The 23,063-nt window shown below is 35.5% G+C and overlaps 1 protein-coding gene across 2 annotated transcripts in view; it reads left to right on the forward strand.

Moving 5' to 3' along the window:
* Window positions 1–17,025, forward strand: part of pacrg (parkin co-regulated) — a 288,572-nt gene extending 271,547 nt beyond the window's left edge. For both annotated transcript variants that reach the window (XM_018093769.2, NM_001112922.1), the window contains one exon: window positions 16,679–17,025. In XM_018093769.2, coding sequence (XP_017949258.1) covers window positions 16,679–16,839 — 161 coding nt within the window. In that variant the 3' untranslated portion in view covers window positions 16,840–17,025. The remainder of the gene's footprint in view (window positions 1–16,678) is intronic.
* Window positions 17,026–23,063: the final 6,038 nt, after the last annotated feature.

Consider the following 23,063-nt stretch of genomic DNA (forward strand, 5'->3'; position numbering starts at 1 on the left):
AAATACAGTAGTTGCCAGCCTGCACCAATAAAAGAAAAATAGTCATAAAGTTCTAGAACTTTTATTCTTGTCCATTGTAGAGTGCACCATGCAGTACTACTGGAACATTTAGTTCATCTTTTCTGCTGGAATACCTACATTGTGTTTTATTTTCAAGTATTATTCCAGGTATCTATTGTTTACCAATTGTTCATTTGCATAATAATCTCAAGGATGTATTACACTGATGCATTAGAAATGAAAAATAATGTCATATTTGATGTCAAAAGTAAACAGAAACAAAAAAATTATATTCATATAAAAAGTTATATTCATTGTAAATCTGATGTTTACATGAGTATTTTTTTCCGAGTCATTAAATAGAAAATAATGTGTAATAATGGTAGAATGCTTGTTCGGTTATTAAAAGGCTTTTACATGTTACATGTTGGTTGGGAGCCATTCTATGTATTTATACATTCACTTCTTTTAACATCCTGCCTGATTACAATGCAGCAAAGAGTTGTGCCAAATCAGTCCGTGGGAGTCAACTGTATCTCCACACAGGGTGTATTGATTAAGCTGGCTTGCATGGCTTGTATATTGACCCATCAATGCTGAAATCAGTTGGTGTTATGGAACATTTACTATAAATGTGCATCACTTGTGGAAATAATAACAATTCACATACTATCAGCTCATTTATTATGATTTTATGTTATGGAACAGGGAGGCCCATTTATCAACATTTTCATGGTTTTTAGAGGTTTGCAAAACCACTAAAAACAAATTTTATCTAAAACCACCAATGCCAAGTGATTTATTAAAACAGTGTTTTAAAAAAGCACGATTAAAAAACACAGGAAAAAAGAAAAAAAAGATCTTCAAGTTGTAAGAGGGACACCAGCCATTGACTTCTTTTTGATCTTGACAGCTTTTGGAGGGCATCATTTTTATTTCAGATTTGTCACATTTTTGACACATAATAAATGGTGAAAAAATTGCTATTAGTAAGTGCAGTAAATGGCAGATAGGCACCATAATCCAGATTTGTTTTGATTTCCCTGCATCGGAAGTAGTTATCATGCAGTATTTGTTGTTTTGTCTTATATTTTTGTATTTTTGGTTTGTATATTGTTGTTTTCTCCATCATTTCTTACCTTCCAGTTGTGTGGTGCTGTATATAAACTTGCAAGGGAGAAAATAGGTCAGACAGTTACAGTTGTTTCTGAAAATGTTTCCTAAAATTGTATTTTTCAGGCTCCGACTAAAGAGCCATTGTGTATTTTAGTAGGAGTGTAAAGTTTTGTCCCAGTTTTTTGCACATAATTCTTATACTGTATATACCTTTCAGATATAAAATTGTAATGTTTCATTGTTGTCTGCATGTGTCTGGGCTGGTACCCATTCCCCCACTAGAGGAATGGCTAAGGATGAAGTATAGTGAGATGACAGCTTCAGATAGTAGTGGCTCATTCATATTAGTCACAGTATGTAACAATACTATTCATGTTTTATTTTACTTTGTTAAACTCCTCATATTGGCATCTAACTGAATATCAAACAAATGAAAATTTAGTAGGTAGAAGCATCAGCACTACCCTTATTATCCACTTCTATAAGCATATATGTTTAAAAAATAGGTCACAGAATAAATGGCCTAAGGCGGCATTGTTTCAGTCTTAAACCTAGATGAGCAGTGCAGCTGATGCAGCTAAACTGTTCTGCATTGACGATTTGCATTTTATGTCCCCTGAAACATTTATTTGGTCTAAAGAACTTAGCTTTTATGTCTTTTAGTTCTAAGGCCCCTGTATCAACAATGAAAACTTGTCAGATGCTATACTGGCTAAAAGATAATAAATATAAGCAGTAGTAATGTATTTAAGTGCAATAATAATGTATGCATAGGGCAGACAGTAAGTACAAGTCTCCCTAACCTGTGTTTCTAGCTACGTGCTTCCCTGTGCCCACCCCTCATGAATACAGCACTGCTGAAGGCAACAGTATTCATGGGGAAAACGCACTTTGCACCCTGCACTGTTCTTGTCAAATGACCCCTGTGGTGTTTTTGCCAGTGTCTGTAAGTCAGTTCTCTCTCACAGGAACGGTTTAAGGTTAACATCTCTATAAATGTAATGGAATGACTGCCATGCCAGTCCATATTATCTTCACCTCTCCATTATTACTAAATGATAATAGAAATAAATATCCTTACATTGTATAAATAATAGTGTTACCATGGTGTAACCCGGCCTTAGGAAAGATTGTAGAGCGTCAAACCATGGCTAGATAACAGTTCAATTTAATTTTTTGTAGTGCTACGGAGAAGAAGTTCATTTGGAATTATTTGTTGAAGGGAATTTCTCCCCAAAATAATTTTTTGTAATACTAAGCAACTTTCATACATTAATTACACATATTCAATGGTTTTAAAGTTAAATAAAATTTCTCCATCATTTTTGTTCATCTGCTCCAGTCTGCTAGTCTAGTCAAAGACAGTAGTTCAGAGAAGATAAACAACCACATGTAGCAGTGGCATTTAAAAATAACTTTAAAGACATTGAACATGCAAGTTGGAAAGTTGCTTTAATATGACTGTGTAATGCAAAGTCTACAACATTGTTGAAGCTCTAGCACAGAACAGGAATTGTTTATAGTGCATTATCTATGTAAGAAAAAAGTAGTGCACTCACAGGAACGTCTCAAAAAGCAAAGTGTTTTATGTAAAAATTCCAATGTTTGAAGCACCAGCTGTGCTCTTCCTCAGGGTTTATATATATATATATATATATATATATATATATATATATATATACATATATCCTATATATTGCATTATATATATATATATAAGAAAAAAGTACCGCACTCACAGGAACGTCTCAAAAAGCAAAGTGTTTTATTTACAAAATTCCAATGTTTCAAGCACCAGCTGTGCTCTTCCTCAGGGTTTATATATATATATATATATATATATATACATATATCCTTACACAGTCCAATAAAAAGCAGTAAAGGGGGAGAGGAAAACACTGTAATTGTAATTGTTAAGGTAGGGAGAAGACCACGAGAAGGTGAGCAATTTATATGTATCACCAAAGAACAGTAGATTTAGCAATTAGCAGGTAATGGGTGAGATATTTTAGAGAGCATTCTGCAGAGCTTTTCCCATGGTGACACTTTTCTGCTTGCACATAAAGTTACCTTGTTGCATCTTCCTTTAACAAGGATAAACACAAATATATAGATGAGTAAGCCTCTTTTTACAGAATAATCTATGCCTATAAACAATTTCTCTGTTACCTTTTAAATACTTTTAACAGTCACGCCTTATCATATATCACAGATATCTAGAATGCCTGGGGTTTACAGGGTAAGAGATCTTTCAATAATCTGAATAAATCATTCAGCAATAATTAGGGGGATATTTACCAAGACACGAACGCTCCGAGCGTATTCACGCCGATTTTGTCGAGCTTGCGCAATCTTTTTGTGAGCCTGCGCGCAAAAATTCAGAAAGGCTCTGCCGCTGTTTATGATGGTTCGGTATGAAAATTTTGTGACTTCTGGATCGCCAATACAATATTATCGTGACTAATACAATTTTTTCATAAGCATTTTCGGGATATTTGCGATCTTCAGAAATTTTCGTTTCCAATCCGAATGGGATTCAAATTTGTGGATTAGTAAATCTGCCCCTTAGAGTTTCAAGCATCTTAGCTGGCATTGAGCACAAAGTACAGTTTTATTATCACAGAGAAAAGGGAAATTATTTTTAAAAATTAAAATTAATAGCTTAAAATGGTGGAAATTCAGAACTTTCTGCATAGCAAGTTTCCATATAAGGGATCCCATTACATTTTTACTAAAATCTAAGTTAGAATTTCATGTATTTTTCTCTTGTTCTCTCCCGGATATGTGGTTATTTGTAAAGCCCATTACAAACATTAGCAATGTCTGTAACAGCATAATGTATCTGTTGAATGTGTCTGTTTTAATAAACAACTCAACATTACTAAAAATCAAAAGAATAATTAGTGCATTCAAGAACCACTTTCCAGTCACACAGTTCCAGCCAGATGTATCATATTAGTCTTTCCAATGTTGCAACTACAAATAGTCTTAGAATTATAAAACAACCCAGATGAAAACACTCATGTCAGACAGAAGTATAATTTATAAGTAGGAGTGCACTGTTGCCAAGTCTCATGCCTGCAGATATTACACAAGTGAGCCATAATAAATATTGAGCAAGTGTTCAGTTAGCTTCTAATAACTTGACTTAAAGCGCCTTCATTTATTTTTATTTTGACTTTTCTTGACCTAATATGCTTCAGGGATTATTCTGTTCACAACATATAATAAAGCAAGACTTAATGCTCATTCTATATTCAAAATGTTTATGTGAACCTACATTAGCGGACTAATGGTGGTCACTCATAGGATAACTTTTGGGATATCTGATCCATTAGCTTGCAGGGCAGTTGTTCAGATGTTAGTAGAATGTGGACATACACAGAGGTATGTGCCTTGGTTTCCAGGTTGCCTGCTAACTTATTCCGAAAGAAAACTATATTGCCTGTCCCCTTATTGGGCAATTCATGTACAATATTTGGCATGCACCAGGAACACCAAGAGAGTTCTGTGGATATTTGTCCCATCTGGATTACAGGTTTGTTTGATGGAGTGTGGTCTTTATGACCAAAATTGCTATTCAGCACAGCACATCCTGTTCTCTTCAATGCTTCACCCAGTGCTCAGATGGGGAGATTAGCACCCCCAATGCATTTAATTCAGATTCTACTCATAATTTTTAGTGGGCTTACCAATGCTCAAACAAATACTAAACTTTTTTTTTTTAAAAACTCACATTCAAAAAATTGCCCAAATTTTGCAATTACTGTATATCTTCTGTTAACTTCTACTTGAACTTGCTAGCTTTTTGATGCCAAAGTTTTCCATTTGAGTTTTGGTGCCTAAATTGAATTCACAAGTTTTAGCAAAAAAAAAAAATCAAATTGCTGCAAAAATTTGAATTCAAACATTGATAAATCAGCCCCTTAATGTGTTTTTATTAAGTTTAGCTCTTAATGCCTTTAGTAGTATATGCAATTTTATATTGACACATTGCTTAATTAAGTGCCGATTTCAGTAAGTTAATATTATGGCATTGTTATTTTAATAACGGCTTCTATTGCAGGTCCCTCATACAAATGATCACAACTGGAAATAATTTTAATATGATCTCTTCTACTTCTTTGTCTGTAAATGTCATAGGATCAAGCCAGGTTACATTAATAGAAAGCTGCATAAATAACACAGTTATTAAAGGCTATGTGCTACAGAATTACATTAAAGTGCTGTTGAATCTACAAAACCTTTTTGAATATGCCCTGTTTATTTACTGTGTCTTTAATGGTTTTTGCATAACATCCATATTTCAGAATAAAACATATTAAACTATAATTTTTTTAATATGTAATAATTCTGGGCTACTTTTTGATATGGATTTCTAGTCTTGGTTTAAAAAAAATCCCAAACAAAATAACTGCTCTAGATTTCCAATCACCTTTATTGATTTATGACATTGCAAATAGCCTGTTTTATTATGTGTCAACATACTTTAACAGTCATTCAAGTGAGCAGGACCTTTCGGTCAGCTAAGTTTAGATATCAAAGCTTTGGCTTGTACACAGCAGAGGATTTGTGTACTACTGTGAGTAAAAAAAGACCCTGTCTTTAACTGCCTGTACAATTCAATGTACAGTATGTCTATACTAAAAAAAAAAAGAATAGTGTCTGGAAGTGACATTTCGGTATACATATATATTTTTAATGACACTTGAGTAAAGAAAGAAGGACTTCTAAGCACCAGAGGTCAGTACTAAGGTTATAGGGATATGTTTGAAGCAAGGCTCAGATTGCAGCTGTCTGCTCTATACCTGGCTCATAGATAAATAGCAGACTTATGTTTCTAGGTCTGCCAGTACTTTAACCTTCATGAGCACAAGTGTTCAGTCTGAGGTCTGAACATTCACAAAGCTTGTCTCTAGAGGCCGCACAATCCATCAGCCATTCCTCTTCTTTCTTTTTATCTGTGGTTTCGAAAGCATTCTTCCCTCATGAAACTTCACGCTTGTGTTAAATATTCTAAATACAGAAAACAACATTCTCTTTGAGTTAACACACAAGAAGAACAACAAAGTAAATACTGCACATTTTAGATACATGTTTAGAGAGCTAGGGATTGCCACAGGGCACAATCTAAAAATTCTGGCATTATGTGTCATGTTGTATAATTATAACATACCTGAAATGGTCAAATAGCTTAATAATAAGCTCAATACAGTCTATATATATATATATATATATATATTTAAGCAATTAAAATTAGTTTGCCACTCTTTGAAAACAGGGAATTAAAACCATTGATATATACTGTATTTGTTTATTTAATATATTATTTTAAAAAAGTGGAAACAGATTTTATATCCATGTCCCATAGGCTCCATTTTAAGCAAATAATTCAAATTTTTTTTAAAAAAAAATCCTTTTTCTCTGTAATAATAAAACAGTACCTTGAACTTGATCCTAACTAAGCTGCATGAATGTAAATTGGTGGCAAAATAGCCCTATTGGATGTATTTCATGCTATATCATTTTTAGGGGATGGGAAGGCTTGTTTATCAAAACTGGAATTTGTGAATTTTAGAGTTTTTCTCTTAAATTTGAACTTATTTATTAAAAAATTTGAATATGAAAAACATGATTGAGTATAACAGTAGTACTGTGGACTTATGTCCATATAAATACCTCAGAATCTGTGGAGACAAACACACAAAGCTAATGGTTAAAACACCAGCACTTTATTAATAAACCAGCCTTGGTTTATTGCGTATGTCTCCATATGGCAGGCTCTGTGCTTACATTCAGCTGCTGACGAGGGGGCAGAGTACAAACTGTAAAAACATAATAATATTTTATACAAATAATAAAGCTTTAGAGCACTTTTCTCCAAAGGGACTCAAAGTGCTTAACACATTACTGATTTCTGAGATACTTCTTATTGTGCAAAAGCACGTAGGTGAACAGGTTGTGAGTTTGACATGTTGCCTTGTGCCTGTTTTCTGTAGTTGGTACTTTGCACCCTGCTGCAACTTCTGTAAATGAGGCCTTAAGTTCCTTTAAACACAACAGGGCTCATGTACAATGCCCCATGCATTGGGCAAAAAAGGCAGATGTGTTGCATTAGGCAGAGCTCCATTTGAGAGGGGTGGTCGGGGGAGGCACGTAGGCGACCTTCTTACCCCCCGCCCGATTCATTCTGTGGCGCAAGGTAGGAGTGGCAGGATGTGCAGCCTTTATCAGGGCCCTGTCCTTACTGCCTGCTTTAGGGACAGGGACAAAGCATATCCAAAGCTCTGCAACATTATTCTAGCAAATACTGTTCCATTATTGATCTTTTTTTTGCTACACAGACAATTTGAAAAGTTCTGCCTTATTATTCTAGCAATAAAGCTTCTCACAAACACAGACAACATTTCAATTCCCTTTTTTACAAAGATTTAATACATCACCTTCTGTTATTTGTCATGAAAAAAAATAAAAAAACAATAGCTTTGTTTTCATATTAGTACTTTAATAAAAAAATGTGAAGTAGGCATGGATTCCGTTTGATCTTGGCTCATATTTCAGGGGACTGGGAAACTGTGATAACAGCTGTCATTCTGGCTTGATTTCAATGTATTTGTTTCAAGAGCAAATCACAAGTGTATTTGTATTTGGCTTGCATCATTAGCAAAACTTCTCCATGTGTTCAAACGTCACTGTGACATATGACTGGTTTTTGCAAGCGTTACTGAAAATAGTGTTATATACTGTAATGGGCAGCTGAGAGAATAGTCCTCTGTGAAGTCTGTTTCTTTTAACTGTATAATATCCTCATGTTTTCTCCTGTTTTGATTCCGTTATTTTCTCATTGCAGTCACTATGAAACTAAATCCAACCTAAACTATCTTTTTGGCGTAAATCAATTTCATACCCTCCCAGACAAGCAACAGAAAGGAAATTTAGGTTCCTTGCCTTTTGGTGACAATTCAAAATATCTCAAATGCTGTATTGTACCTTTAACATTTAATTTACTGGGTTCACTGACTGAAAAGTGCTACCAAAACCCCAACAGTGATGAGTAAAAATGCCCTGTTTGAAATTTGAAAAACTGCGGAAACATTTGTAAAGTTGCAAAATTTTGCAGAAATTTCAGCAAACATACTGGAGCCCGGTGCATTGAAGTCAATGGACATTTTTCTTGTTCCAAATCCAAAGTCAGTGGCAGTTTTTTTTCTCAAGTTATTCCTTGTACAACATGCATTTGATGCATTGGAGTCAGCGGGGCGTTTTTTCTTTTCCTTTTTTTAGCATGAAAAACTATGATTTATATGGTAGATGAGGCCTAGAAAGTTTCCTTAACTGATGTTAACTTCCTGTACGGTTGATTCACTAAAGTGCGATAAGCGTCATTGCATGCTTTTTTGCGTTAAAATTGACGTGAAAAAAAGCACGATTCGCTAAAGTATTATCGCATGCGTTAAGTCGCATATCACAAGCACTAAATAATGCATGATCGCAAGACATTAATTTTAACTCATTGCGTTAATTCTTGCGCAGAAATAACACTAATGCATGATTCACAAACACATAGACACGCTAAATATCACATTAGTCTGTGCGAAAATTAACATCTACTTGGAGCAGGGGGTAATTATAGAAAAGTACAGTTAATGAGCTTTTGGCAACACAATATGGACTTTGCAGTGGGATTTATTCAAGTATGTGTTGGCCCTAGAGCAGGGGTGGGCAAACTACGGCCCGCGGGTCACATCCGGCCCGTTGGCCTTTTTAATCCGGGCCGCCGACACCGGGTCCCTTTAAATAATTTCTGGGCCCTGATTGGTTGCGCTTCGTGCGTGCTGTATACGCAGGGGGCGCAACCATAAAAAAGGATGCAGCGGGGAGCCGGGAAACAGACTCAGCCGAGCGATGGAGGGAGCCGCAGGTCGGGGGGTGGAGGATGCTGGGGGGGGAGCTGGTGGGAGGACGTTGGCCCGGTCTGGCCCGCCTGTGAGTCACTGTGGCCCCCGAGCCAAAAACTTTGCCCACCCCTGCCCTAGAGTGATGCAGCCTCCAGTTTGCAGGGAAATGGTCATTTTCACAACAGTAGTTTTCTGAAAGTAATGGCGTGTATGGCTAATATGACGTGCGTTTGTGCGTGCTGCATTAATAATCATTTCTAATAGTTTTAATAACATTTCATGTGGTGAAAAATTCCCCCAAAAAACACAGATGTCAAAGCCATTAAAACATGGTCTGGAACCAATCTAATAATTTTGATATTTTTGCTGAATTATATATTTATATATAAAAATCAATCATATATTGGCACTTGCCAAACCCTAAGGCACAATCCAGGTACAAGTCACACAGTAATAAATATTTACTCCAACCGCACTTACAGATAAAAATAAATATATCTTTGAATTTCAAACCACCAAATCCTAGGGGCCATCATTAGGATAATGTTTGTGATGTCACCAGTTGCTTAGTGATGACACTTGTGTCACATGACTGAAGACCAAGAAGGTCTTCTATCAGCGTTCCGTTGTATTTGTAAGAAAAATAACAATTTTTACATTTTCTTACTCAGAACTTTGTTGGCTATGCTTTAGTTTTATTGGAGAAGTAGATATGGTTATAGCACAACCTCTCTGCAAGGGAATATACCTTATAAGTATATTGAAATATTTCATAACATTGGGCTTATTACATCCAGAAGAGTCACTAGATATAAATTAAAGAAAACCATCCTAACATCTAAGCATGAAAGTACACAATTTTTAAAACTGAATTTATATTTTTGAAAGGAATTTCTTTGGCTGCACATTGTAAGGTATTATTGACTTTCTCATATTTTCAGTCTCTAAGATCCATAAAAGGAGTGGTTAATTATGACTGAAGAATAGACACTGAAATGCGTGTATGTTTCCCATGCCTTTGAGGCTAATTTACATGCACAACACAGCATCTGTAGTCCAGCAGCATCAAGGAATGAATTAATTGATGACAGATCATAATATATACCATTGTAAAAACCTAATGAAATTCAACCTTTCATATATCCGCATTTGGTATTAAGTCAGAACATACTGTTTGATAAACCTGTTTATTCTATAGTGCATTTTTATTTGCATTTTCCTGAAAACATATGCTTGTTGCACTTAATGAACCTGTATAAATACTATCCATATATTCTGATAGAGTCTTGTTAAGGTTTAATATATTCTTTCAACGCATACAATGAATGTTTATCTTGGCATGGATCAAACCACGTTTATAACAACATATGTTTCCGCCAGTGATGACTATATGCACCCAGCATAGCATAAGCAATGCTAATAGGTGCTTCTAACTCTAACTCACTGTAATAATATGTGATACATAATGCATTCATCATATATATAAATGTGTCTACTACTACTATATTATTTTGTAATAGAGTCCTGCAACAGGTTGGGTCCCTGTGGAATACCTGCAAAATGGTCCAGACTCAGTTGGACTATCCTTCATCGGTCTGCCGGTACCCATTAGATCAGAGGTTTCCAAAAGGTAGATTGTGGATCACTTTAAAGTTTCTGGTAGACCTCGAGGTGGAATGCAGTGGGATGACATCCCGCCACTTCTTTTTTCCCCCCAGCATACTGGAGCTTTTGAGTGTGGCTGCTCAAGCCACCTGTTGGGGACAATCTTCTATACTGGGATGAAACTACAAAGACTGATGCCTTTGTTGTTTCATCCCAGTATAGAAGATTGTCCCCACCAGGCCACTATATACAGGTTTCTGTAGAAATGAAGAAGATGAAGAATGGAAGTAAAAACTACTACAATCCCTTTAAATTAAACTTGAGCATTAAAATGTGAATATGGCACTGCATTTATTTATTGCTATATGCATTTGTTAAACATCGATTGATATCTTCTTGCTTATTGTTCCAAATGATAGACGTTGCACTATTTTAACTGTGGTAGATCTCATGATTGAGGCCAGGTGGCAAGAGTAGATCACAGGGTGACAAAGTCTGGGCACCCCTGCATGGTAAGCTATTTGGGGGAAACAGTCCGTTGCATGATGTCACTTTAGTGATGCTTAGGTTGGGGGGGTGTGGTTTAACTTGATGTTGAAAACAATGTGGTTAAGTGGGTGCAGTTGGGCATGGGTCTACAAACACAGACCCACAAAGGTCTCTATTCTATTTTGATTTTCTCTATCAATAAGTATAGGCTTGTAAAGACGAATTATACGGACATTTATTTCTCTTAAATTGCTGTCACTTTAGCTACTCTGACCAAATCAGTACCCTATTTCCCCATCTATGAGGCCAAAACAATTTCTTTCCTTATGAGTATCTCTTCAGGATACATACAGTTAATGATCAGGCAAAGAGGTCTGTGGCTCATTGGTCTACCCTGATCACTTGCATGGCCATATCAGGCAATGATCCACTCATTTGGAAACTTTGCCAAATTAGCAGATGACTCTGTATATAACCAGCTTTAGAAAGAGCGCAGATGGTTTTGTATTTTTATTATCCAATGCAACACATGACCTTTTTGTAATCACTATACATATAAACCATAAAGAGTAGCGGCAGATATGGCACTTGAATGTTTTTAGGTCATTATGTACCCGGCGTGTGCATTGACAGGTAGATGCAATTGAAGAGCATAGCAGAAGGAAGGGCAATATCAGATATGTCACCGGACAATCGGTTACATCTACCATTACCGTAAATGTAATTACATTTTTTATTTGTGTTATAGATTAATCCATAAAATTCTTTATGTGCATTCCTGAATAACAACATTAGCAACGAACTGGTGCCATGCCTGTGGAAGTATTTCTTCTTTCACCCTTGGGCTAAAGGCATTCTCATATTTATAAAATGGATATGAGTTTAAAAGAAATCAAGCCTTACAATCATACATTACTCATAACTAAATGAACTATGTTGCTATTTAGTAGTTCAAAACTGTCATAGTCATCTCATGGAATTTTTCTATTATTATTAGCAGTAGTAGTAGCAATTTAGTTGTGGTTTAGCATAGGAAGAAGGACAACAAAGTATAGCTCTACAAGCACCAAAATAAGTTTACTGCAGAAAATGCTCATATTTTGGCAGCAAAACTGAAAACTCACCATAGTTTCATTTTCAGCTCCAGACCTTATTTACTTGGGATATGCAAAATCATCATATAGATAAATGTATTGCTCTTTGTGGCAATAAGAGAGATTATATTATAAAGTAAACCCATGGGAAGCCCATGTGTACAGCTATTTTTGAGTTCAGAGCCAGATTTCAATACAGTGCGCCCCTAGGCTGGCTGCCTCAATACCCTACACCCACCCCAGCTCCCCGCCTACATGTGTAGGGTGCTTTTGCACGCATTACATATTACTAGTTCAACTAAAATCAAATAATACAAAACTAACAACAGGTATAAGATGTATAATTAGCCCCAAAGTGCTGTTAGTTCAATGTAGTCCTTCTTGAGTGAACTTCCAGAAAGTCTTTTTGCTTTTCTGATGCAATCAAACGAAGCATCTAAGAAATGTTAAGGAAAAACAGGTTTTGTGGAGTACTTTAGCAATAATAAGGCTCTGATTGCTACCAGGGAATATTCAGCACCCTTAATGCATGCTGAATATTTCAGACATTTTATTTGGAAATCTACTGTGACAAATATACTCACTGCAATTTCCGCTTCATTGATTAATGCCGCCGCAAAGAGAAGCCCTGTAAGCATTTACATCCCGAATCAATGTTTGCATGTCATGGATACCAGATTTGTGCATCTGAGAATGCTATCACTGTTTGGTGTGCCAATATAAATTTCAGTGTGGAAGGACATATGTGGCAAACCTTGTATATCAGTTTCAATTTGCTTCAAAACAAATGATGATTGCATATTTAACATTATGTGTTTGGAGCAAATCGGTCTGATTCATCCATCTTGCTATGCCAGGCACAGAGATGTATTGTTCTCTTTCAATACATTCATCTTTTCTTTTTTTTTAACTGGAATTTTCCGTAATTTTAGCTGCTTTATAAAATAAGTAGCATTGTACTTGGCGGGTGACCTCAACATTAAATTGGCTGTTTCAGTTGAATCCTATTGTTAAAATTGTCTTCCACTAGTGACAGAAGGAAATATCAAGTATTTTCAGAAAAATGAAAGCTTCATAAAGTGCTGATAATTTTTTTTATAAAGCAAGACTAGGAATTTGTGATTTATTAAATACAGGTGGCTATTGATTTCTTCTATGTACGTATTCCATCTATAAGAAAATTGATACTAAATACACATTAAATGGCCACTATACCGTTTTTTATGCAGTACTCCAATTTATAAGAGATCAATGTAGATTTCTTCTCATTCTGCTATATTCATTTTCCAAGGGTTTCTATGAACCTTGCAGTTTTAGCCATTGTCTCCTTGTGCAGACTGACCACAGGCTCTTGGATTATAGTCATATTGCAAGTATTCATAGGGTGTGTTTTATCTAGCAGTCTGTGGCATGGCATGATGCTCTTTGGGTTTGGCCAGTGTTTTACAGGCCAGTTACAACTATTTGGTGTTTATTATTACCTGTATAGAGGGGTATAGAGGGTGAGTATACAGTAGGTGTTCTGGTGCAATAACCACAGTTCTGCAATTAGTTTAGTTAATAGAGTATAGTGCCCATTTGCCACAAATTCAGTGTCATGTGGACAAAGGAAAAAATGAATTGTGAATTGGGCTGTATCCCCGATAGTTGGTATGTCCTCCCTTTGTCAAAATAGTATATGATCTGGGCCTGATCTGTGCCCATGCATCTGTTGGAATCCATAGCTCTCATTTGGTTGAGTTTGTAGGAATTAAAATGGTATTTACATGTTCAGATTGTGAGTTTCCTGGCAGTAATGGAATGCACTGTCACATACCTGCAGGCCAGCAAGATGCCTTCTCCCATTGTTGCTGTGGTGTTGGGCTTGGAACAAGGTAAAAAACTCTGTACCCAATACCTCAAGAAGCAAAGGTAACCCAAATCTGTTAGTATTTGCCCTGCCCCAATGGATGCACAGCCTGGGGGGAATCAATACAAATAAGTTACAGGGCTTAGTCTCACATCTGGTCATATGCCAGAAAGCTTTTAAACATAACACTGAACATTTCCTGTGAAAACCTGGAACATGTCAGTAAAAGAGATATTTCCTTTAAAAGAATGTATCATACTGTAGCTGGCACTGGTCTTTTCATAACTCAGAAATTCTGTCATCTGAACAACTTAGTGCTGATTGCGCGGTTGTCCTCTATGGCTGTAGGTCACATTGATGCTTGTAAAAGCACTTTAAATAATTAAAATGGGTCGTAAATATTCACGTCAGTGCAAAGTTATGTGATGTTGCTCTGCTTTCTGCAAAATACCTCTACTATTTTGCTTTTTGTCTTATTGCAATACAAAGCATCCTTTTATCTTTCCTGTATGAATATGTGTGTTGCTTTGTGCCTTAATGTTTGGTATAAGTCAGAATGAGTTACGTTCTCTAATTTCTTTATCTTTATGGTAGCACCGCACTCTGCAGGACTGGCACTTTCCCTTCAGGGACACCCAACTCATATATGCGACAGAACATTTGGATTTTCAGTTTATTATAATAACTGTTTTTTCTAGGCTCATACAGGTATGGGATCCATTATTTGGAAACCCATTATTGCATTGAATTTGTATTCTACTCATTACTTGCAATGGGTCTACAAACTCTCAAAAAAATGTGAAAAATTTGAATTGAAAATTTTTGGCAAAAAAATCTACTTCTACATAACTTGCAAAAGCTTTTAGATGCTACATTTTTTTATGTTTAATATATATTGAACATTTGAGTTTTGGAAGCCATAATTTGAATTGATCAGTTTTAGTGTGAACAAATTTCAATCAGTGTAAAAAATGTTTTTCAAACGTGGATAAATCAGCTCCATAGAGTCCATTTTAAAACTTCCAATGTTTTAAAAAAAAAAAAATATTTCTTTTTTTCTATAGTAATAAAACAGAACCTTGTATTTGATCATTAGATCCTTATTAGAGGCAAAGTAATCGTAATAATTGCAGTGAATTTCCACATATTGCCATTGGTGGATTGTTTAGTCGCGTGTCAAAAAATGCAGATTTTTCACCATTTTTGCAAATTTTCTTGTCATTTTGGGAATTTTATGGCAAAGCAAAACGGGACAGATTCGCTCATCACTAGTATTGAGATCTGAATTACCGAAAGATCACTGGGAAACCCCAGGTCATCAGCATTCTTTAAAATAGATCCTATAGCTGTATATTATTTCGAGCATTCGTCAGGTGATGGTAATTCTACTATAGAACCAGCATTCCCTTGGCAACCTAGGAAAGTATTTCTGTACATTGCCATCTGAGCATCTCATCTATTCCGTCTTCATTATATAGACTAATATAACAGAGAGAGATAACTCATGGTATTTTTGTGACTGGGAGACATAGAATAAATAGATAATATCAGTTAATTAGCTCTGTGCAACCAGGCACACCATGAAATGAGCAATATACATCTAAAGGCATTCATAAACCATTGTCCCTGCTGACACTTTCCTGTGGGCCTTGCATGACTTTTCCCATTTTGGTAAATTCCCTCTCCATATTTAACATTAACCAAAGGAAAACAGTACCTCTTCAAAAATAAGGGAGTCTGCTTATGAGTCTGGATTTTTCCATGCACATCTATAGGAGAGGTCTGTGGATAAATGCAGCACTGGATTTCTCATTCAGGTGCCCAGAGGCCGCCCCCATTCTCTACCCCCCTCCTGATCACTCTCATGTGCATCCTTACACCTCGCATACAGAGCACTGGACACGGGATGCGCTGAGGTTCTCTGCACTTCCCGTCCCCAGTACTCCGTATTTGAGCAAATTTAAGTGTGATTGGGTGGCATGCTGCCCCAAAATTTATGCCGCCCTAGGCCTGGGCCTTTTCAGCCTCGTCACAAATCCAGACCTGGATAAATGGATTACTCCATTTCAGGGCAAATTGCTTCAGGGCCCTTATTTCTGTGTTTCACCATGTCAGAAGATCCAAAATACTTTCCTTTTCAGCCATGCAGTACCTTCTGAAGGGGACCAAGCTGTTTAATGAAACTTTGCATACAAATAATAATACAAATATTGTGCATTTGCATTTTAACATTTCAGTATTGTCATTTTCACATCTTAAAAGCTAGAACACAGTAAAACAAAGTTTTTTTATGCATGTTGTAAAAACATTAAAACACATTTTCAGAGTATTACCTAGTTTTGTAGCTATTGGATAAGTTTGACACTTTATTTTACATCACGCGTCACAAAGTTATTAAGTGACATTTGTACGAAGTAAGGGCAGTGACATACAGAGCTGACATATTACTATGAGTAGTACAAGCTGGGGATTTTAATCCGAGGAGAGAAATGAGTACAACATTTCTGTGCAGTTTCTATATAGTTCCGAACTAAGCGGTAGCATTTGTACCATAAAAACATTTTATATCATGTCAAAGTGTCGAGTTGTTGCAAAAATAACAGACCTTTTGCCTTCTCTCTCTGCAGTTAATTCAGGAGATGGAATCGACTACAGCCAACAAAAGCGTGAAAATATCGGCGACCTAATTCAGGAGACACTGGAAGCCTTTGAGCGCCATGGCGGAGAAGATGCTTTCATAAATATAAAGTACATGGTTCCCACCTATGAATCCTGCTTGCTGAACTAAGGATGGAATAAAACGGAATCTCGTTCTGCTTCTTAAATTGCATTCTTGGTTGTGACCAATTTATTTTCTTATTTATGACTTTATTTTTTCACAGCTGCTAAAATAGGAACTTCTGGGTCATTTCACTGTTAGTACTATTGTGAACAAGGCTATCGAATACATAAACAGTGCCTGTTTCTTACATTACAATGGTGTACTGTGCTTTTTTGTACCAGGAAAGAATAGCTTCTTTATAGCCGAGCTGACTGAAATAGGAGTCAGAGCAAAGCCTTCAGTTGAACAGACAATAAAACTATAATTTTCATATGCAATTCAGCAATTGCTGTTCTGTATTCACTTGCCCTTAGGGTGATGTCAGAGGTTTTAATGAGGGTTTGCTCTGACTGCTTAATAGCTGTTTATCATGGAAAAGAACTACCAGTTCAGCTGTGGCTCTCTTGCAGCTGTGCAGTGTAATGTGCTCTCCGGCATAATAAGCCACTTCATATATGTAACACATAACCTACCCGGACTGGAAACTGCACACAGATGAAGCAGAAAATCATTTTTGATATCTTCATATATAATCGCAGTATTTCTATATACTAAAATGTCTGTTGCTCATATATAAGCATTTTGTAATTACATTCCATTTTCGCTATAAACACTTAATTCGGTTAATAAAAAAAGACTGCATTAACAATGTTACTCAGACAAATATGCAATATTGGTAAATACAACATAACTACTTACATAACTTACATTTAATTAAATATGAAATTAAGTGTGAAACAAAATGATAAAAGATGCACCTCAAGTCCAAAGCAGGCCTGATGTTAAAATCTTGGTTGTTTGCAAATAAATCTCAATGGCATGAACTATTATACCTCAATATCAATATGTACAAGTGGCAAACTATGCCTAAAAGGTAACAATTTACAGTGCAGCCCCTAAACAGAAACGATCACCAATATCTACAACATATTAATCATGATACCTTCTGATAATTACCCAAAGTGTTTCTATATGCTTTATTGGAAGGAGAAATTCATAGCCACTCTACCCTATGATGAGTGGGAAGATATATGGGAAAGTGCAAAAAAAATCCACCTGTATATGATATAAAGAAAACATATATAAAATTTTGCTTAATTGTTACTACTACCACCCAAGACAGACTTTATGGAATATTAACAAATATATCATATAGGTGTTGGAGGGTTTGTAGGCAACAAGGCACATTGGAACACTTATGGGCTTATTTATCAATTTTTGAGTTTGGGAATCGAAGAGTATTTTCCTAATTTGAATAAACTTGCTGTTAGGTCTGACCACTGGTGAGTGACCAGTAGGTAGAAGCTGGTGTGCTGAGTAACCCCGAATATGCCTTTTTATGGCTGGATAATGACTGGAGGCCATGGTATGTTGAAAAGAGGTTTAATAAACCAAACAGAAATAGCAAACAGAATCAAATATTTTGAGATACAGGCCTGGGGTAGAGGCTAACGTCAGGCTGGGGCAAAGTCCAGTAACAGGTCAAAGGATTGGACTGGTTGAAGATGAGCAGAGTCCAAACGACAGACTGAAGTCTGGGGCTGGCAATAGGTAAACTAGGTCAAGTGTACAGGCTAGAGGTCAAAACCAGCAAATCCACTGAAAACAGGAATTGGGCACTGGATGGTGAACTGGACAACAGGAGTAAGGAACCAGGCAGGGCAAAGGAATCAGCTGTGAATCAGGTAGGACTCACAGGATAACAGGCTAGATCAGGCTCAGGAGAAAAAATGATCAAGCAAGGAGCAAGGTTATAAAGGCCCCTAATTGCTAGACCAGCAACACATGGGATTAACAAGATAGGTGGAAACAAGAGGGAAGCAGGTGGAGATAATGGATGCACATCAGGCAAACTGACCAAGCCCTGCTCAAAGAGCAATAGGTTAATGTAATCACAGTTCTGAACACAGTCCAAAGTTTGATTCCCCACTAACACTCGCATTAATATGGAAAACTTGTCTGAATAAAAAAATGTTTGAATCTCTTGAATTTGTGAGATTACAAATTAAAAAAAAACTTAAAAATCTCAAATCTTTTGGAAGCTGAAGTTTTACATTCAAGTAAAACTTAATAAATATCGGACATTCGAGTTTTTGAACCATAATTCGAATTTTGGGAGTTTTAAAGCAAAAGACCTTGAATCTTGTAAAAAATACAAATTTGAACATAGATAAATCACCCCCTTAATGTGGAACTGCCCTGTGATAGACTCTTGTTGGGCAAATTTGCTCAATTTGCTCTTTTACTCAAAGTATGCTTTTGCAACATACCTCTGGGCCCTTAGTTCTATCTTTTAGATAAACTATTACACTTCACTTAAACAGCACAGAGGTTAACTGATAATCTACTACAGTGATACCACAATGAATGAAGTACAAGACAAAGTGGAGGAAGTTTGGAGAATGAAACATATACATATACATATATATATATATATATATATATATATATATATATAATACAAAAATGGCTGATGCACACCAGTACTTTGAACAATACTTTTATTGAATCAACATTTCAGTCTTCACCTGGGGCCTTTATCAAAATACTAAACAAAGAGATTAAAAATCACTTAAAAGACTCACCCTGGACGAACCCCCTTCACAGAGATAATGTGTTAACCCCAAAGTAACCATCGTGATAGCTAACATCACAAATTTCCAATTTAGGCTGCAAGACAAATATATATTTAAGTAAAATAAGAGCACTATATATCCACTGATTCATGATCTTAAAAAAAACTACGAAACTATGAATACATGTATGAGATCTGGGATGATAGAAACTTGGCATTTTCAAGATAAGTGCTTTTCTGTAAAATGAAGTGCCATGCCATCAGGCTGCTGAAAAAAATTTGAGCATTAAGCCAACACAGTAATATGAAGTACAAGGTAACATCTTATTTTTAAGAGAGAAAAAGTGTAACAAAAATTAGAAAGGGCTTGTTTTATATGAGAAATTACAGACATTTTTCTAGATAATTGGTATTAGAGCCCTTGTATCTTATGTTCACAGAATTATACAGCTCTTGAAATATTGCATTGCTGATCCACTCTTTTATATGTGTTTGTGTCTCTCCTCTTTGTATGTATTTATATGTAAAGGAGTGTGCTGGGTTTGGTGATTTTTACTAAAGACAGAAGGGGTCATTTACATCTGTAGTTACATTCCTGCAAATTTCCCTGCAGTCAGTTGTGCGTTAAACCCACTTATTTATTTTATTAAAGGTACATGCATCAGAATTGCACCCCTTGCTCTTCCATATACCTGTGCTTGGCACCGCTCAGTACTTCCTGCCGCATGTTCTGAGCACAGTTGTAGCTGTGCCAACGCAAATGTTCCTTCAACACCATGTAGCTCCATGGTTCCCAATAGGCATAGCGCAATTGCCTCTAAACACTCACACATCACTCTCTTACCGAACACCAAAATGATGTCAACCAGACTTGGAAAAATTCCAACAGTTGGGTTATTATTGATGCATCCGTCACAACTACATCAGGTACATTGCCCCCTTGCAACCGCAGTCCTGGGGGGAAACACTCCATTATGGAAAGAAAATGGCAAAATTGCACTTTCCTTGCTGCACTTGCTGACATAAATGAACCCTATAGTGCTAAATACTAACACAAAAATGTATATCTTGCTTGCTTTCTAAAAGAACAGAAAAATGAATTTATTAATTTGATTCTATAATGACATGAATGTAGCATATTTTTGAGAAATGCCGATTAAATGAATGGCTGCAGTGTTAATGTTTGAATACGATTATGCTTGTGAGGGAACAGAATAATGAATTCTCTCAATTTTTTACAATGTAGGTGAAATTTCATTACTCTGAGACAAGTGAAACCAATACACATAATTGCAATAAAATAAAAAAGATCTGCACTGCAGATCCCATTGTCTGGTTAACATATTTCTCCCTCTGTATTCATCACATGGTCCTTTAATTAAAGAAAATCCAACACATTATGTCAAGGAATATATATTTTCATGCTATAAAGGGAATCGTCATTGCAATGCTGATCCAGGCATTTTCATATTGCTACACTTGTTATCATTTATTCATAATGTACATTTTTATTAATCACAGAGCCAACAAAATCCTCATCTGTTAATTTGATCGACACATAGCTTATTAAAGGAGGTGTTCCTTGTACTGTGAAATACCATTATCCTATGTTATTAAATGTTTTCAGGATATTAGATTTTTTTTCTTGTCACCTATCTTACCTTGAGATGAATAACTAATATATCTAATCTTCCAATGGCCAGACCTCATTTATTAATATCTGAAATATCATTTCCGTTGGATTTGATTCATTCATAAAATAATCCCTTGTCTATGAAACAATGGGGGGAGGGGGAAATATTCTGTATATATGTTTCAGTTTGAGGCTCGTATCTATGAATACAGGCATATTGTATCATAGCATCAAACAGTAAAAAAGCTTGATGATATGAAAATATTGTAAATCAGTTCATTGTCAGCAATGCATTTTTAAAATTAAATCCAAAATGTTTCAGAGAGTGTGGAAACCTTGCATAACATACAGGTTTAATGGAACGTTATCTACCTGCCTTCTTACACTAACAGGAACAGGTTTTGCTTAAATATAATGTATAATAAAGGTTATTTTTGACTCTTATCTCTGGTTTTTAGGGCTTTTATTTATCTGTTTCTTATTAATTTTTCATTCCTTGATTATCAATGAGATGTAACATTCCAGATTTCTAACCCACAGTTTTGAATGTCACAGTATGTTAGCAAATGTGATGGAACTGTTAAAGACATTAACAAGGGGATAAACCCCTGTTGCATACTTATGTCTGGTTAAAAATAATATACAAATATATTTGTTATAATGGAATTTTTGTACACATGTCAAATGATGTCTATACTGCACAAATTTTGATATTTGTCTTAAAAATAAAAATATGAAAAAATAAAAAATAAAAGTTTATATTAAGATGCAGTAAAAATGCAATCAAATGAATATAAAAAAGTCCCTTTACATATATATTGGAGGGGTATTATCACTGGGTTCATTGCATTTTCCCAGCAGTGTTAAATTGGATTTTTTTTGTTTAATTAGAAAGTGTTTCGCCATTTAAAAAAGTCAAATTCAATTGTTTCATATGAAGGAATGAATATATTTATTTAAATAGCACTACCTTTTCACTGCACATTAATACATTAATAGAACGAGAATAAAACAGTAATAAAATAGAGAAAATAATACAATTGAATTCAATATCACAAGTGTTGAGAGACAAGATGAAGGAGGTCCCTACCTCTTAGAGCTTATGAGTATAAACCTTGCAAGTCTACTAAGTATGACACAACTGATTCTTGAAACTGCCAATTGCATTGGGTAACTTTGCAGATCAAAATTTTGCAAAATATTTTCTGCTTTATTTCCATTGTAAAATAACATTGGAAAAAAATCATTTCTAAATCTGACCTTATGGGGAAAATTTATTAATGTTTGAGATTGCGGCGAAAAAAAAAAATGACAATTGTGAAAAACAAAATTGTGATTCGGATTTATCAAATCAAGTTTGCAAAAGATTTAAATTGTTCTAATTCTATTTTTGCAAGTGTTTTATCAAGATTAAGCCTTTTAAGAGTTTCATAAAATATGAAAAACATGGAAACTGGCCCTGGATATGGGTTTACTTGATATACTGCTTTTTATACATACATACATACATACATACATACATACTGATAATATATAATATATTTCATATTAACCATTTTTTTGTTATTGTTTATGAAATATTAGCTGAAAGAAATAAGAATCTTAATTATTCATTCTAAGTACATTATGTATTTACAATCAACATTACTGAATTGAATAGACAGCTAAGTTCTTTGCCCTATGCCTCTTGTAAAGAAAGCTTGGCTATATAGGCAGTCTCACTATAGAGCTGTATGATTTTTTGGGGTGCATGACAATACTTTCACAGTAATAAAGCTACTGTGTTACTTTTATTTTTTTTATTTTTTTTTTTAATTGTCGACTAGCTCCTGGTTTAAGCAAGGCTGATACCTGCACCATATACGGAAGCCTTAAACGTTTATGTTTCTGATACATAAGGCACAGATACCAAGTCTGCCTTGTACTAACATCTCCCTAAGTGACTGTTATGCATGATAAATGAAGGTCACCCCCATCTGAGAA

The sequence above is a fragment of the Xenopus tropicalis genome, chromosome 5 (genome assembly GCF_000004195.4).
Source record: "Xenopus tropicalis strain Nigerian chromosome 5, UCB_Xtro_10.0, whole genome shotgun sequence".
NCBI lineage: Eukaryota > Metazoa > Chordata > Amphibia > Anura > Pipidae > Xenopus > Xenopus tropicalis.